Below are 17,375 nucleotides of genomic sequence, written 5' to 3'. Positions count from 1 at the left end.
TTATTTTTGGCCTTTTATTCGTAAGAAATGCCACCCCCGGATGTCTCTTATGAGGATTTTGCTGCTAAACAACCCACCTCTGAAATGAGGTCCAAATGTGTACACTTTATATTTGATATTTTTTTTTTAGCAAACACTCACGCAGGCTTAAACACACAGACTTAACATTTCTATCTTGGTTTAGAGGTGAAAAAGCAGGCATCCATTAATAGTTCACCCAAAAATTGAAATTCTGTCATCATGTTTAAATCCATATGACTGTTTTTCTTATTTTTTAGAATGCATTTAGAAGATTCATTGCATGCATTTAGAAACTTGGCATTCACATTCACATTTAATCAGTAAATTTGTATTGGTTTTATATTTTTGTGAAGGTCAAAGATAAGGCTTTAAAAAAAGAAAGTCTGACTGACTAAGTAGACTTTAGAGAAAGTGACCCATTTTATACAAATTCTATACAACTTACATATTTACATATTTTGTACATATTTTATCGCTGGCAATAGACATAAACATCAGTTTTTTAATTCCCAGCTGTCGAACAGTCGGAATATAACTTTTTGATGGACACGTTGTTTTATTTCTGGATTATTTAAAGTTGAAAAGAATTCTGAATAACTCCCCTGTAATAATGAAGAATTACTCTTTGACGTTCATGAAAAATTATACCCTTTTATACCCTTTTTGGAGCATTAGTCAGTCCCAGATCACGGTACGCTTTGAACATTCTGCAAAATATAATATTTTGTGTTCAGCCGAAGAAAGTAAGTCATACAAGTTTGGTACAACATTACGATGAGTGAATGTTGGCAGGGCTGAGCACCTAAAGAGTGAAAATATGCTAGATTTTAAAGACTACTTTACTGCAATCACACATTTTTCAAAAGTGCTGAATGCTTTAGATACTGAATCTCATTTTATGCAGTCTGTGCACACTTTCCACATCTGTGTCACCGACTTGTCATTCCCCTTGTGAATCTGTGACTATACACTATGCTTGTGTATAAAAAACTATAACACAAGACTTCATCTGATATGATGTAATATGTCCTTGTTCAACACCATCTCTCTTTGTGGTGTTTCCAGACCATTTTCACAGGAATTATGTCAAAGCATGCACTTTTTCATCTTTTAAAGCCTTTGTGAATGGCCAAAGCCACCCCCCTTATTTTGGCTATATTTCCATGTAATCCATCCAGATTCTTAGTTCCAGATTCAGAATCCAAGTTTCCAAATCTCGTCTATGGGAGATCAGTTCTATTTACAGTTTCCAATGGAGTGCGCTTGTTTTAAAAGGAAATGCTGATGCGCAGCCTGGGAATCCAATATGAATTTTGCTCAGTCCGAGGCTGTGTTTAGACACACCTAGGATTGTAGGTGTAGGATATTCTCTCTGTCTCTAATTGTGTTTGTTTTACTGGAAGGTACCACCCGGCTGCCCAGAGATGGGGAGGTTCCAGGAGTGGACTATAATTTCATCAGCGTGGGGGATTTTCGGATCCTTGAAGAGAGTGGATTACTGCTGGAGAGCGGAACATATGATGGTATGAAACACTGTCTCTACACTGATATTCTTTATACAAACAGACATGAATGATATCTCAAATCAGGTGACTTGTTGAGAAGAGGTGTGCGGTTTCTTGTTGTGGTTTGAATCTGGCAGGTGAAATTCACATCGAATGCAATGAATCTAAGTTTACCTGAGAACTTAAACTCTACTCTTATGCTGCCTGTCAAACACTGATATTTCTGGAAATGCACCTTTAGTGTTAAGATCCGATAGTCGTGTTGTTTACTTGACTGAAGGAAACTCTGTCACCAGCACCTCGAGGCATTTATCGTGTCCTAAAAGAATTCCATGACAGTGCAGCCTCAGAAATGAACTGTGGATTTAGCCTTCAATTCGTACAGGCAGTGAGTCGGTTAGCACAGGTTTACACCATGCAAACATGCTTTGCAGAGCTTGAGGTAAACTGTTAAAAAAGGACCCATAAGGAACACAAAAATGGCAGTCTTTCTGCAAATAGACTACAGCATATTTTTTTCCTCAACAAAAGTTTCATGAAAGAAGCTAAAAAGCAATAACTAGCTCCTTTTCATGCTAAGCTAATTAGACAATAGTTTATCTTGTGTGTCTCTCAGAAAAAGGTGCAAAAGCTGTACGGTTTACTGTAGGTAATTACTGTATTATACACTTGAGGTTCAAATGTGTAGCTTTAAGGTTCTACAATCTTTTAAGGGTCAACAAGGTACAACTGTGTAATTATTTTATTACTGACCGTTTGTACATTTTTTATAATATATAAATTGGTCATGATGTGTAAATATGTGTGAACACGATATGTACATTTGTGTACACGCACAGACACACACACACACACACACACAAACGTTAAACATGCATTGACTTTTAAAGTTTGATATTATTTTGAAAATATTTTATTTAGCTAGGAGGCATTCAATTGATCGAAAGTGACAGTGAAGACATGTAGATTTCTATTTCAAATAAATGCAGTTCTTTTAAAACTTTCTATTCATCAAATCATCCTGGAAAAAAACTATTATCGCTCTTTCCAACAGGCCAGCTGTTTTCAGCATTGCTAAAACAGCTAATAATAATAATAATAATAATAATAATAATAATAATAATAATAAATGTTTCTTAAGCAGGAAATCAGCATATTAGAATGATTTCTGAAGGATCATCTGACACTGAGGACTGGAGTGATGATGCTGGAAATTCAGCTTTGGATCACAGGAATAAATTATGTTTTAGAATATATTTAAATAGAATGCAGTTATTTTAAATCGTAATAATATTACTCAATATTACTCTTTTTACTGCGTGATCAAATGAAAGCAGCCTGGGTGAGCACAAGAGACTCTTTTGGATGAAATAGTTTATTTTCAGACCACTTTATTTTTTCTTCATTAATGAAGCACAAAAAAGCTTTATGTGTTTATCCTCCCCTCTGCAGTCTGGTGGGTTTGGATGTCTCTGTCCTGAGAGACAGATAGCGTGCCAGGCGAGTGCTTTCACTGTGGCCCCATGTCGACAGTGGGACCGGACTCATGCCAGGCAAAGCCTGCTGGGACAGCGAGACATGCCAGTAGGAGATGCCCATATGTGCTCTGCTCTCAAAGAGGGAGACGCTCTGATCCTAGGACACACACGCGTGCATGCTAACACACAGACGTACGCTAATCCCAGCAGACTGTTCCTTAAAGGAATAGGTCACCATCAGGAAGTTACAATCTGTTTTTTTACTAAATATTTACTGGGATATATTACAATTTTATATTTGATACAGCATTGTATAGATTTACAACATTTAATGTCTCTGTGTGGTCATGCTTGAGCAATAGAAAACATATGCTAGGCATTTCTGATTCCCTCATTCCAGTAGTGTGGATAAATTTACAACCCTCAAGGCAGCTTTTAATGTAATCCTGTCTAAGCAAGCTTGGTTGCATTAAGAGTTGATCCTGATCAATAAAGATTTAGCTCTTGTTGAAAGCACACAGATATAAAGAATCTCAATGGGGGTGATCTGTAAACATGAATAGACTGGCACAGTTCACTGTACTCACTGCCTGTTGGGTCACATATCAACATCATTTTTAGTCCAATGAATGGATAGATGTCCTGTGCTCACCTTGGAATAATTCTCTCTGAATGACAGGTTAAAGAAAGATAATCTTTGATTCTGTAAGAAAAAATCTATTAACATATTTTCTGACATGTTGCTCAAGACTTATATATATATATATATATATATATATATATATATATATATATATATATATATATATATATACATAAAAATTATAATTAAACTTTATTTTGAGTGTCACTTGTGCACAATGCAATTTTCTTAATATTAAACCTGTAATGTTTTTTTTTAATATGTCACTTGGTGATCAGGATAGTATTTTTTATTTTTATAATATCAGTTTTTAAATGCAAGATATTTAATGTGTACCTGAAGGACACTTGCAATAGGTCCTCTTTAGCACAATCAAATATACTTCAGTATATCTATGGTTGGACTTCAGCACAAAATTTGTTCCAATTTGGCAGATTTAAGTAAACCAATTTAGCACTAAAAGTACAATTGCAAGGTGTTTTCACAGTATTAAGTACATAAATATGTAGATGTATACTTAGTATGAAATGTTTTTCAGATATATTTTAGTATATTTATGTTTCATTTAATTTCTTGGCAATTTTCAGAAATTCCCCCAAATTCTACCCATTCTTTTTAATGAACCTGCTAAATATTAAGTGCCATTCTGGACCTCTTATGTTTTGTAAGGCCCATAAATGTCTCCACATTCCATCATTTGATCTATTTTAATGTTAAAGCTGCGCTTTATGTGCACCAAAATATTTTTGACAACTTTAAGAGAACACTGGGACAATGTTTCCCTCGTGGTGGGATTAAACGGCTCTCTGCAGATTACTGGCGACAGATGACGCTGTAAATCTGCTCTGATACTGAGTGTAGAGCATACCTTCTGATGCGTATGTGGTGATTAATCAGGGTTACAGCGTCATGCAACGGCTCTAATTAGCCAAGCACTTACCTAGCATTTATTAAAAACCATGTTGTATATAATAAAGTGTGTGTTTATCTGTGATTGAAGAAGTTTTCATCTCATTGCTGGTGAAGAGAAGTTGTTCAATACACTAAATTTATTTGATCAAAAATACAGTAAAACAGTATTATTGTGTAATATGATAACAAAAAAAAAAAAAACGTATATATTTGAATAGGCTACATTTGAAAATTTAATTTAATCCTGCGATGGCAAAGCTGAATTACTCCAGTTTTCTCCAGTTTTCAGTGTCACATGACCCTTCAGAAATCATTCTAATATTCAGACTGCTGCACAAGAAACATCTCTTGTTTTCATCAGTGCTGAAACTGTTGTGCTGTTTCATAGGTTTATTTGGCTCTTTATGTCACATCAACAAGGTCAAAATGTAGTTAATAAGTTTCTCAAGCATCTCTTCCCATCTAATTTTGAAGCTCTTCGCCAGAATAATCTGCATACTGTAGTGGAATTTACACCGATGTTCAAATGTCTTTCACAGTGAGACCAGTTTTTGGTAACAAATGTTATGGTAGCAGCACAAAAGGTTTCCTTACACTGTGACACTGGATAGCAGAAGATCTCATTTGTATAATGAAGAGAGACAGAGAGGGATAGAGTGAATATTCATCACTGCATATTCATGAGAGGTGAGCGAAGCTGTCAACAGTAGTTAATTGGTTGTGAAAAAGCCTATTCCCACACGGTTTCAGTTTCTATTTGCTAATTAAACTCTTTAGATTTTACAGTCTAAAAAGGAAAGGATTAATCTTTCGACTGATTACAAGGATTATATTTTACATTGGCAAAAGATGAATATGTGACCTTAAAAAGCTGTTGTTGTTGTTGTTGTTGTTGTTTTTTTCTCATACACAGACATCAATGATGTCTAGGGGCAGCATATATATTTTCAGGATGAAGGGAGCGTACAAACGAAACAACGAATTTGGATAATTTAAATTAATCTGTGTATAATTGGTGAAGGTTGAACAGTTGATTTAAAAAAAAAAAAGAATTTCCATTGGTTGAATCTAATCATACTGAAAGTGATTTCTTTAGTCTTACATCAAGGGGAAATAATGAAGCATAACCCTTCAGCCTATACAAACACACATACACACACATTGACATGTACCAGCAAATTATAAATTCATTTGCATATATTATGCTGTTCCACTGATTGGCTGCACTATTGTTTGTGATGCATATTAATGAACTGATTTTTGCATGAGAAGATAGAGGGAAAAGTTCAATTACTGAATCCAGTGGTGAGTGTAATTACTTTCAAGGCACCACTGAATGGAAAGAGTATAACATTTCACACTGCATATTGGATAATTGACACCTAGATCTCCGTTTTTGAGAAAGCGGGGACGGAGGAAGAAACCCGAGGTAGCGATAAAGAGATAAATTTGCAGGCAGCTCCTGTCTCAGGGTTCCAGATTTAGCTGTTTCATCAAACTGGAAAGATTTGTGGATTGTTAAATCAAAGCTAATGTAGCAAAAACGTGGAATCACACCTCTAAAGTTTCAGAGTATCTACTTTAATGACTTATTCAAAGGTATCACCAATCAAAAGAGTCTTTAAACAAGACACTCTTCATTTTTCTCAGGGAACTTCTATGGCACTCCCAAACCCCCTGCGGAGCCCAACTTGGTTCAGCCTGACCTGGTCGACCAGGTTTTGTTTGAGGAGGATTATGGCACCGAAGTCCAACGAAAGCGAACAACCTCTGTCAGCAAGATGGACCGCAAGGACAGCGTGGTCCCTGAGGAAGAAGAGGATGAGGAGCGGCCACAGCTCCCAAACGGCATTCCAGGTCAGGACAGACTTTAATCTGAGTGTCGACAACCAGAGGCTAAAAATTCCCACCCATGTTGACACAGACTGTGCTTCATTACTTTTCTTTTTTCTTCCAAACTTGGAATATATATCTTGGGACTCTGGGATGGTGTTATTTTAGTATTATTTCTATAATAATATAGTATTTATAAGATAGCTTTATTTTTACTATCTTACGCTTTCATTTTATTTTCCTGTCATTTATTAAAAAAGAATATTTTCCTATTTAGCTTTATTTTTTTTTCAGTTTTACTTTGAGTCAATTTAGTTGACTTTATTTTTTCAAAGCTTTTCATCTAATATTTATATTGCAATAGTTGAATAAAAAAATGGTAATTTAACTTCAGCTGCTGTAACTTCTGTCAGTTCTTTATTAGTAGTCATACTGCAGAACTGCGACCCAAAATTTTTGCAACTGTCAGAACTTTATTGGAGCTTAGGATTCATCGCAAAATCAGATTTAATTGGCCGTTGGGGAGCATGTCAAATGAAGCGATCAAAGGCTACCGATTTTGCCCCACAAGAAAGAAGCCTTTAATATTCCTGAAATTTGTCTCAGATAGCAAATCTTTGTGTGCTTGAGGCTTTAACCTGCAGCCTGCTCCACTCATGTGCAAGTGATCAGTCTGAGGCCTTACGTGATTTCTCAGAGAAGAACCCCGTCCTCTACTCAAGGAGAAATCTGCACCGAGAGGCAAGCTTTGCTTAAAAAAGAGCCAAACCCCTGATCACATGCTCTCATTAGTTCACAGTATAACCTTATAATCCTTTTGAGATCAGCCGTTGTGCTTTCAAGGCTCCAGGCCTGAAATGTATGCTCTATTTGTATTCTGCATTACTTCAGAGTAGCGTTTGGTAAGCGAGTCACATTGCTCCATAATGGCTTGCTTAATGCGTGGAGGATTCATGTCCGTGACCCTGGTGTCGATCAGCTTTAAACATAAATGAGCTGTTTAGATGTTTACAGTGCTTTAACTTTTAACCCTTGCTTTTGACTTCAGGCAATATAAGCCTCTAGTGTCCCCAGGAGGAAGCAAGCTTATATCTGCAGTATTTTTCGTCTTGAATTATGCACATCTTATGCAATGTTCCTATATTGCACTTACATTAGGTGTATCTGTTTGTGCGTAGGCTCTGTGGGATATTTAGGTGTATGTAACTTGATAAAGAAATATAAACTGATTTAAACTTTCAGGCCTTGAGTTTCATCCAACAGAAAGTAACATGGGAATTTTGTGGTGTTCAAATGCATGTGAGAGAAATATACTGTGCATATGCATACAATGCAATGCATTAGAACACATAAAATATTAATATTGTATTTCCCTTTAATACCATGGTACCGCTACAGTACCCTTGTTTAATCTTTCTGCTTGCCTTCTTATTGCTTCCTTGTTCTTATCTTGGAAGTAAACGCTTTAAAAAAAAAGACTCTTGACACACAGCTGTTGTTTCCCGTGATGTATTGGTATATTAATTAAAAGCTGTTGTGTTTGTATAGTCATGTTTGACTACTGGGACTGATGAGGTCTTCTCTCCCAGCCTTGGGAAAAGCCAGACTATAGGGAATAGTTGTTGAATATTTGCTGGAGTAAGTTATCCCTTGGCTCATGTTACAAGATACGTTTAATGGGGAGTTTCCTTGCCACAGAATAGTGTCATATTCGCTTTAAAGGCTTCTACCACTTCAAGTGTGCTTAAAGAGAGGGAAAATGGCAGCGAATTAGTTATGCTTGCATATGCATAGTTACTGCTGTTACATACAAACACAGACAGCTGCTGTTACCACGGGCATTACTTCCTGTTCTGCAGTGTTGTGGAAAAGTACAGTGCAGTAGTACTGTTGTCACATTACTGCATTAAAGTAAGTACATTGACTGAAAATATTCAGATGATGTGTAGGTCCACGCAGAATCCATCAGATTAGAATTTGCATGAAATCCTGTTGCATGCTATAATAGCCACATCAAGATGTACTTGCATAGGGCTTTACACAATACACATTGTTTCAAAGCAGCTTTATAGAAAAGCTTGATGCTAATGTTTAGAATATTTTAAAATCTTCATGCATTAGTCACATTTAGCAGATTAGAGCTGGAAGATATAGTTTACATTTTGTAACAAGCGATCAGGCACAATATAACAATCAAATTGCGATTTGCTATATAGTAGTAGCAAGAGGTTCACGTTTATATATTATACAGTGTATGCTATAGAGTATTATGATGCAAAAATTGAACAAAAATGACAAGATTTTTATGTAGCTTTAATTTGTGGTAATAATAATTATGTCATTAAATTGTGGCTATAAATACTATAAATACTCTGTAATGAACCTGAAACAGGAAAAGATCTTGCTTGCACACCATCCTGCTTTGACATGCAAAATGAGTTTTGCATTGTCTTATCTTCTTTCCTTCTGCAGAGAGGACAGAGGAGTGGAGGAAAGCTGTGCCCAGCTACACTCAGTCCAGTGGTGGAGGCAGCTCAGGTGGCAGCGGGACACTGGAAGTCCGCACCTGGAGCTCTTTAGCCAGAGACGAAAGCCTGGAGCCCCTGCCGTACAACTGGGAAATGGCCTACACGGAGACGGGCATGGTCTACTTTATAGAGTAAGTGTGTGTGGCCATCAGAGCAGAGATTTAGTCGTTACTAACTGCATGAGGGCTGCTGCTGTACTCATAAATTCCGGGTCACCTTCTGGTCTACGGCCCATTCATATATAACAAGGCTTGTTCATAGCTTTGGGAATATGATTGTATTAGCAAAGAAAAGTGCAGTTACTTTAAAGATATCACTGTAATTTCAGTTATTTATTCAGTTATGTAATTTTCAAATGCTCGTTTTCACTCAATATCCTGTTAATCTTGAGGACCTATAGAGTAGTACTGCATCCTTCATAACTCCAAAAAGTCTTTAGTTTTATTATATTCATAAGAGAAAGATGGTCTGTACCGATTTTTCCCGGAAAAACACGAGCGCCTAGAGGCGTGACGTGTGGGTGGAGCTAAAGAATCTCGAGCGCCAGTAGGCTTTTGCGTTGAGAGCGTTTGGAAGCTGTGACTTTACCTTGAGGAAAAAAACATCATCCAAAACAAAGCATGGCTTACAGTCAGATTCAGCCGTTTATTTATGATCCAGAATCAGATCCCGATGCTGAAACTGAACGAGAGCAGCAGCAGCAACGACTCGCTCCGAGCGGGGCTCGAACCCGGGTCTCCGATGGGAGGCGGACGCACTAACAAGGAGGCAGAGATATTTTAAGCAGTTTTACTCACCGCCTGCGGTTCCAACACACGATCGTGACCCTTTTTCATTGGGATTGCATCATCCTTAAGAAATAAACGATACGCAAATCCGTCGTCAAACTGGGCCTTGTTTGTAAAACAAGCATCTTCGAAATGCAGGGAACAAACACAAACACTTGCACAACTCCGTTGATGCTCTGTAAAAATAAACTCCATCCACTGGTCCCTTAATGCTGTTTTTTTTTTTTGGTAATCTGTGCAGGGTTGTCTCGCCCTGGCAACAAAAAACACACTCCTTTTGTGACATTTCGCGACGCTCTCGCTCTGATCAGCGAATGACTGTTGTGCTCTCACTCAGTGCTCTGCTCTACGGGAGCGCGCGCTCTTCCGGCAGAATCGCCCTCAGGACCCATATAAGGAAATTCCGCTCCATCTAACGTCACACAGAGCCATACTCGAAAAAAACTTTCAGAAAATTGTGACAAACCGGAAGGAGTATTTTTGGAACAGAAATACTCCTTCAAGCGTACAACTTAATTTTTGAAACTTTGTCCATGTTTAGCATGGGAATCCAACTCTTTAACAGTGTAAAAAACTCAGTATGCATGAAATAGCATTTCACCCCCCCTTTAAACCCATGGCTTTATACAGTACCTATTGTTGTTGTCCCATTACTTAACACCATCTGATTTGACACGTTGTATATCACAGAATATTGTTTTTGTGTTTATTATTGTTTTCATACCACTAAATGTCATGTTGGATTTGATGCACCATTCACAATACCACAGGATATTGTTTTGTTTGGTTTTGTGTTTTGTTTTGCATTTATCATGCCACTGTAGTATTCCTGCGGAGCGTTTTCCTTTTTTATTGCCGGAGGTTCTTAAAGTAATATTTTGATGCAGTAGTTATATGCAAATTGTACATTTATACAACGTTTTTATTTACTGGCTATAAATTTGTTCTCCAATATTCCCTGTCATAGGCAGCAATATCTGTTAGCAGGCAGCGCATTTCTTTTTTTCCTTTCATAGAGCCGCTGTCTAATTCTATTCAGGTCAAATCTCAAACTCCATCAACATAGTATTCCAATTTCTATTTTCACAAACGGCATGCTTTATCACTTCCTCTCCCCATCTTGCTGATATCTGATGTTTTCTCACTCTGAAAAAGTAGTGATGTTTTTAAAAGTCAAGAGCAGAGCTGTCGGAACGAAAGAATAAATATAGCTCGCAGTGTGGCCTAGATGCTCTTTAAAGAACAGAGTCAAAGTTCTGTTTGTGTTTGTGTGTGTGTGTGTGTGTGTGCATTTGGGGTCACAATCATAAATATTTTAGTGGTTCCAAAAATTTCCCAGTTCAGTTTATAAGATTCATACTGTAACTACAGGCCACTGAAAAGCTCACCCTCTTTGACCTGCCAAGGCTTTATAATAACTTTCTCTGACGCATTGCATTAGTCTAAATCAGCGGGTCTCAAACTTAGGTCAATGCAATGTCAAAAATAGACCTAAATAATAAAAAAATGGACAAAAAGCAATAACAATGAATTAATCAACTAATGAATCAATTCATAATAATGAAGGAACATGTTCAGTCCAACTGCTTGCGATTAATCAGTTCATTAAGGTTCATTAGATGAAAGTAGCGGTCTAGTTCATTTTAATAAAAGAAGAAGAAAACAGTCTATTAAAATGCTGGTATGTAACCCAAAATCGCTTGGGAATAATTGGTCTAAATACAGCTCTAATATCTAATGCATTTTCTTTTTTGTTTTATAGCCACAACACAAAATCGACTACGTGGTTAGACCCTCGTCTGGTCAAAAAAGCCAAGCCCCCTGAAAAGTGTGAGGATGGAGGTGAATCTTTGCATTACTTATTTAAATAAGAAGCCATAAACATGTATGACAGCTACATGCATATGCAAACAGAAGTTCAATTGCATTCAATCAGATGTGTGTACCCTTCCACATTCACACACCACAGAGGGCATGATTGCATAACCTCATCTGAATGCATTCTCTTCCTCTTGCCTCTGTAATATACACACGAGCACACATGATGTCTAACAAAATGAAGCTGCTCTTTTAAGGACATTTTAAAGTCCTGTGCTAATGCTCACTGGTGCACAATACTTTTCTATTTGTGTATGAGTGTGTGTGTGTTTGTGTGCGTGTGTGTGTGTGAAGCTCTCTGTTGCGTGAACAGTTCTTTTTTCTCCTCATTAGTTCATTTGGGCATAATGTACGTACAACAGAGGGGATACAGCAGCTTACCCTGCCTGTTTATTTGACTATTTTGTAAACATGACCTCTTTTGCACTCTCATATAATTTTATATATATATATATATATATATATATATATATATATATATATATATATATATATAATCAAACCAACATAATGTGAATGAAAAAACAGAAAAATCTTTATTTTATTTTACAAAATAAAATGTATTGAAATCTTATGACACATTATTACACTAGCTTGTTTTCAGTGAACAAAAGTGGTCATTTATTCATCCATTTTTATAATCATATTTTTTTTCCTAAAGTCCATGTATAAAGTTTCTTTATTTTTTTTCTACAGCAAAAACCCAATATTTTTGCACCGAGAGGCTGTCATAATTTAATTTATAATAATTGTACGCCCACTCTAATTTACTCAGATTAACCAAGCTGCTAAAGTACCTTTAATGTTAATTTATTTAAATAGCTTTATCATGATTGGCTAACCTCTGAAAGGTCAACATGTATTACATTGAAAAATATTGGTTCTTTGTGATATGACTTCTTTAAAATGTTGCCTGCTGTTATTAAAGATATTGTTTCAGCCATATGCATGTGTGTTTGTGTGTGTGGGTTTGCATTTAAACACATTGCTGTCGTTCCTTCATCATCAGAACTTCCATATGGTTGGGAGGAGATTGATGACCCGCAGTACGGCACATACTACGTTGAGTAAGTATTATGATATGATTCGATTTGTCTTCTTTACGCTTTTTAAAGTATAAGCTAGCGATATACTTGAAAACTGTCTCTGGTCATCCTCAGTCACATAAACCAGAGAACCCAGTTTGAAAATCCGGTTCTAGAGGCCAAGAGGAAACTCGGTTTGGACACTGCAGTCGCAACTCAGACCCAACAGAGGGCAGCACCTCCTCCAGGTACAAACCCGCACCTCCCTAACTGTGAATTTAAACTGAATTTATGAGTGTTTAAAGGGAACAGCAAAGACACTCAGCATGTTAGAGTTTCCCGGCAGCAAACACACAGGCTCCTCACTGGGTGAGTGATAGTGTGTCGGGGAAAGAGGGACAGAAAGATAAGATTAAAGAACGGTGAGTCATCTGCCATTCTCAATATGATGAATTAAAGATTCTTCCATTACACCGGATGCATTATAGATGTGTTTGAGCATGTGCGTGTATGAGAGAGAGCCAAAAACCCGAGGAAGAGAAGAGTGCTGTTTTAGGGTGGATGGATGGGAGGATAAATGTTATAGAGATTGCTTTGCAGCACATCACAGGCTGCATTAACATAAGAGAACATTAGCATCCATCATGCATTCACATGGCCTCTCTTTGATCAGGCCCTCTCTAAAACATGGCTGTACTTCTACACATTCATTCTGAATTTCTGGAAACAATGACTGCTGTCCATTCAGGCCAGAAAATCCATATCTACTGAAGTGAACAGTGGTTATTGATGCAGAGATGACAGAAACAGGGGGGAAATAGATGACATGTGAGTCTGAGGCTTTGATTGGATGGAGGCTGGTGTGACAGACCCTCTATTCGGTCATTAGGAGTTGAAGGAAGGACAAGGGGAAAAAGCACCTTTTCTTTTGCTTTGCTGAAACGCTCTGTTACCATGGCAGTGGTGAGACTGCAGCAAGTTTCATTGCTTTAGATATCAAAATCACAAATCACTATAGACACACAATGCTAGCGCTTTCTCAAACACTGGTTCACCAACATGATTTTAGCAGATGGATAAAAAAATGTATGTGTAAATGTTTTCCACCAAAATGTTAAGCAGCACAACTGTTTTCAACGCTGATGATGGTGATAGTAATGTTTCTTGAGAACCAAATTAGCACGTAACAATAATTCCTGACATTGAAGAATGGAATAATTAAATTGCATTTTAAAAATAAAAAAAAAGTTATTTAAAATGGCGATAACATTTCACAATATTACTGTTTTTACTGTATTTTTTAAAATAAAATAAATGTGGCCTTTGTAAGCATGAACATAAACAAAAGCTTTTATGTTGGATGCAATTAATCACGATTAATCATTTGACAGCAATTTATTTTTTGTTTTTTTTCAAACTTTTCAAACAATATATTAATGAAAATATAATTTATTTATGTATATTTTATGATTTATTACATAATTGTATTCATTTTTAGAATATTAATAATATATGAAAATATACATTTATTTTTATACTTTTGTAATATATATTTTTACATAATAATAATAGCTATATTCTACGGTATTAACATAATGATAGAGGCAGAACAAAGAGTCAAATCAGCAGCAGATGGTTGCGGTTATATAAGGTGGCACTAACCGACAACTACATTTTCTTCTGATTTGGAGATGTGGCATGCAACTCTTTCAACAGTATTTTTTTTCAAATTCTGTAACGTTTAACTGATTCGAAGATTCCTCTTACTTTGAGTCTTGCTGGCACAATTGTATTAAAATATAATACATTCTCTACTTTGTCCTGTCAATATGGCAAAATAATTTTTTGACAGGCCTTCCTCCCTGTGATAGGGAGATTCCCAGCTGCCATTACAGCAAATGCAATCAAAGCATTCTCTCTAACAGTACACACTACAGTGCAGCACACACACATACACACACACACACACACACACACAACCACACACACACACACACACACACTTAACCCATGCTTCCTTTAGCTCAGTGTGATTTTAAACTGTGATTCCCACAGTCTTCTAGACCTCTTTTGTGATTTGTGAACTCTGAGAGCACAATATTCCATGGTACACACACGTTGTTCATATTTTCTGACAGGAAGTACAAAAAGTGAGTCAGAGGGCATAAAACCCAAATTTCCTACTAAAACTTTCACTATCAGCAGTGGAACATTAGCTGGAAATCACCTCACCCAGTGCTGAGAGGGTTTCTGAAGGTTGTGTAATATCGAGAATGGGAAAGTTATCACTCCCTCAACCCTTCTGGAAACACACAGGAGAGCAGTATATTAGACAAGTATGTAAGGATGGGATGCTGATGATAAATGTTCTTGCCAATGCTGTCAGAGAGAGTTGTTAATGGTTTTGTTTACTATTCAGTTTTTAATTAGATGTCAGTCACACATAGGACAACATTCCTGTACAATTAAATGATCGTTTCATGGAACATCTATGGAATCTGTGTACATATTATTATTGATATTATGAGTATCTATCTATCTATCTATCTATCTATCTATCTATCTATCTATCTATCTATCTATCTATCTATCTATCTATCTATCTATCTATCTATCTATCTATCTATCTATCATACAAATAGAGGTTATTAGTGTTCAACATTTTATGCAATCCTGTTTTGCATAATTTCTCCTTTTGCAAATAATGCAATGGTCTTTACAATTGTGACGCATAGGAAGCAACATCATGGAAAGAAAAATGAATCATTTCATTCATTTCCTAATTTATTTTTTTTACACAAATTATAGACGGCACTCTTAAAGCTCAATTGGAAGATTTCAGGGTTTTTTTTATATTGAAATTGTATTACTGCAAACCAACATTTTGTGCCAACAACCTATACTCTGCCATATTACATTTTATTTTAGACTACGTTTGCAACCCTGTTACCCTTTTTTAAAATATATTTTATAGTTTCATTTTAAAAATGTTACTGTAATTTTTTTGGGATTATAATTATAATTAAATCGAATAAAAATATAATTCTGCACTATAGTATTCCCACATGTCACATATTTTAGTTTGACCTCCTGAGGTCCTTGATGGTCAACCTTTTCTAAAGGTTAGGTCTCTTTTCTCTTTCCATGTGTTCAAAAAAGTGCTTCAGAAACCTTTTCTGGTTTTTCAGGCCCTATTTTGTATTATGTTCACAGAAAGTGTCCCATAATGTGCTTTGGTTAATGAAATTAGGACAGTCTGCTTTTGTGACTTCACACATTATTGATGAATCTGTCATACATTTTGAAAACATGTTTATCAGTGAGCATCGTGGTGCAGTTGATGCTTGTATATACCATAAATCCTTGTCTAGTTGTTTACAGTTTTGTCTTTGTGCATATTTTATGTGAAGTCATCACAGATGTCTGTGTGTGTCTTCCTCTGCTTCTGTCTCTGTAGGTGGAGCGGCTGGTACGCCCGGGTTCACGCGGGACCCGACCCAGCTGAAGGGGGAGCTGTATCACTCGGCTCTCAGAAAGAGCCAGCAGGGCTTTGGTTTCACCATCATTGGTGGAGACCGACCTGATGAGTTCCTGCAGGTGAAGAATGTTCTTGCTGATGGCCCGGCCGCCCAGGATAACAAGATGGCCTCTGGTGAGTGATGCTTAGTTTGCTGAATGGTTTTTAGGGGAACATCCACAATTCACATGAGGGATAATTAGGAAGCCAGCCTACGAATGACTTAATTATAGATGTCTCATCACATTAAACGGGATAGGAAAAGTATATCAACATAAAAAGGCTACAGAATAATGGCTTTATTTATTCACCCTCATATTGTTCCAAACCATTTGACTTGATTTTATTTTCTTCTGTAAAACAAAAAGTGTGATATTTTGAAGAATCATGCCTTTTTTCCATATCATTCTTATTTTAGTACTATCATACTATCACAGTTTTTAAAAAAAAATTATTATTCTGATTAATATTATTATTTTGTTTGTACATTTTTTTTTGTTATGTGATTAAGTCATTTTTATTAGAATATTTAATTCTTATACAGTATGATGTATAATGATACAAATATTTTTTTTATTTACCGTATTTTTCGGGAATATAAGTCGCACTGGACTACAAATCGCATTTATTTAGAACCAAGAACCAAGAGAAAACATTACCATCTACAGCCGCGAGAGGGCGCTCTATGTCTTCAGTGTAGACTACAGTAGCACTGAGGAGCATAGAGCGCCCTCTGGCGGCTGTAGACGGTAATGTTTTCTCTTGGTTCATTTCTCTTGGTTCATTTCTCTTTGTTCATGTCAAATTAATTTTGATAAATAAGTCGCACCTGACTATAAGTCGCAGGACCAGCCAAACTATGAAAAAAAGTGTGACTTATAGTCTGGAAAATACAGTAAATATTTTTCAGTATTGCTATATATATAGTTTTTATACTTTTAATTTTAGTTAAGTATAATAACCTGGCTCCATACAGCAACAGTTAATTGCGTAAAGCCACATAATAGCCCAAAAGAAAATTTAAGCAATTATTCACTAATAATCTTCCTTTCCATTGAGTTGTGAACTAGAGAGCTGCTGCAGATGATTGAGTGAGTGAACAATCAGTCTGATTCATGATCAGTATCAGCTGATTCAAAATTCATTCACTGATTCAGTTCAAAAACACTTGGAATATAGTACAGAAGTCACACAAACTGCTTGGTATTATCTTATCAAATGTGTATATGAAAAAGATCTGTGTCGAA

The 17,375-nt window shown here is 36.4% G+C and overlaps 1 protein-coding gene across 2 annotated transcripts in view; it reads left to right on the top strand.

Annotated features, from left to right (window-relative positions):
* Nucleotides 1–17,375, top strand: part of LOC127959980 (membrane-associated guanylate kinase, WW and PDZ domain-containing protein 3) — a 111,430-nt gene that overhangs the window by 81,141 nt on the left and 12,914 nt on the right. For both annotated transcript variants that reach the window (XM_052559491.1, XM_052559490.1), the window contains exons 3-9: nt 1,425–1,544; nt 6,210–6,416; nt 8,865–9,051; nt 11,471–11,550; nt 12,596–12,653; nt 12,747–12,859; nt 16,069–16,263. In XM_052559491.1, coding sequence (XP_052415451.1) covers nt 1,425–1,544; nt 6,210–6,416; nt 8,865–9,051; nt 11,471–11,550; nt 12,596–12,653; nt 12,747–12,859; nt 16,069–16,263 — 960 coding nt within the window. The remainder of the gene's footprint in view (nt 1–1,424; nt 1,545–6,209; nt 6,417–8,864; nt 9,052–11,470; nt 11,551–12,595; nt 12,654–12,746; nt 12,860–16,068; nt 16,264–17,375) is intronic.

Source organism: Carassius gibelio, chromosome B6 (assembly GCF_023724105.1).
Source record: "Carassius gibelio isolate Cgi1373 ecotype wild population from Czech Republic chromosome B6, carGib1.2-hapl.c, whole genome shotgun sequence".
NCBI classification, from domain to species: Eukaryota; Metazoa; Chordata; class Actinopteri; order Cypriniformes; family Cyprinidae; genus Carassius; species Carassius gibelio.
The sequence above is the reverse complement of the archived record's forward strand: the minus strand, read 5'-3'. Positions and strand labels throughout refer to the sequence as shown.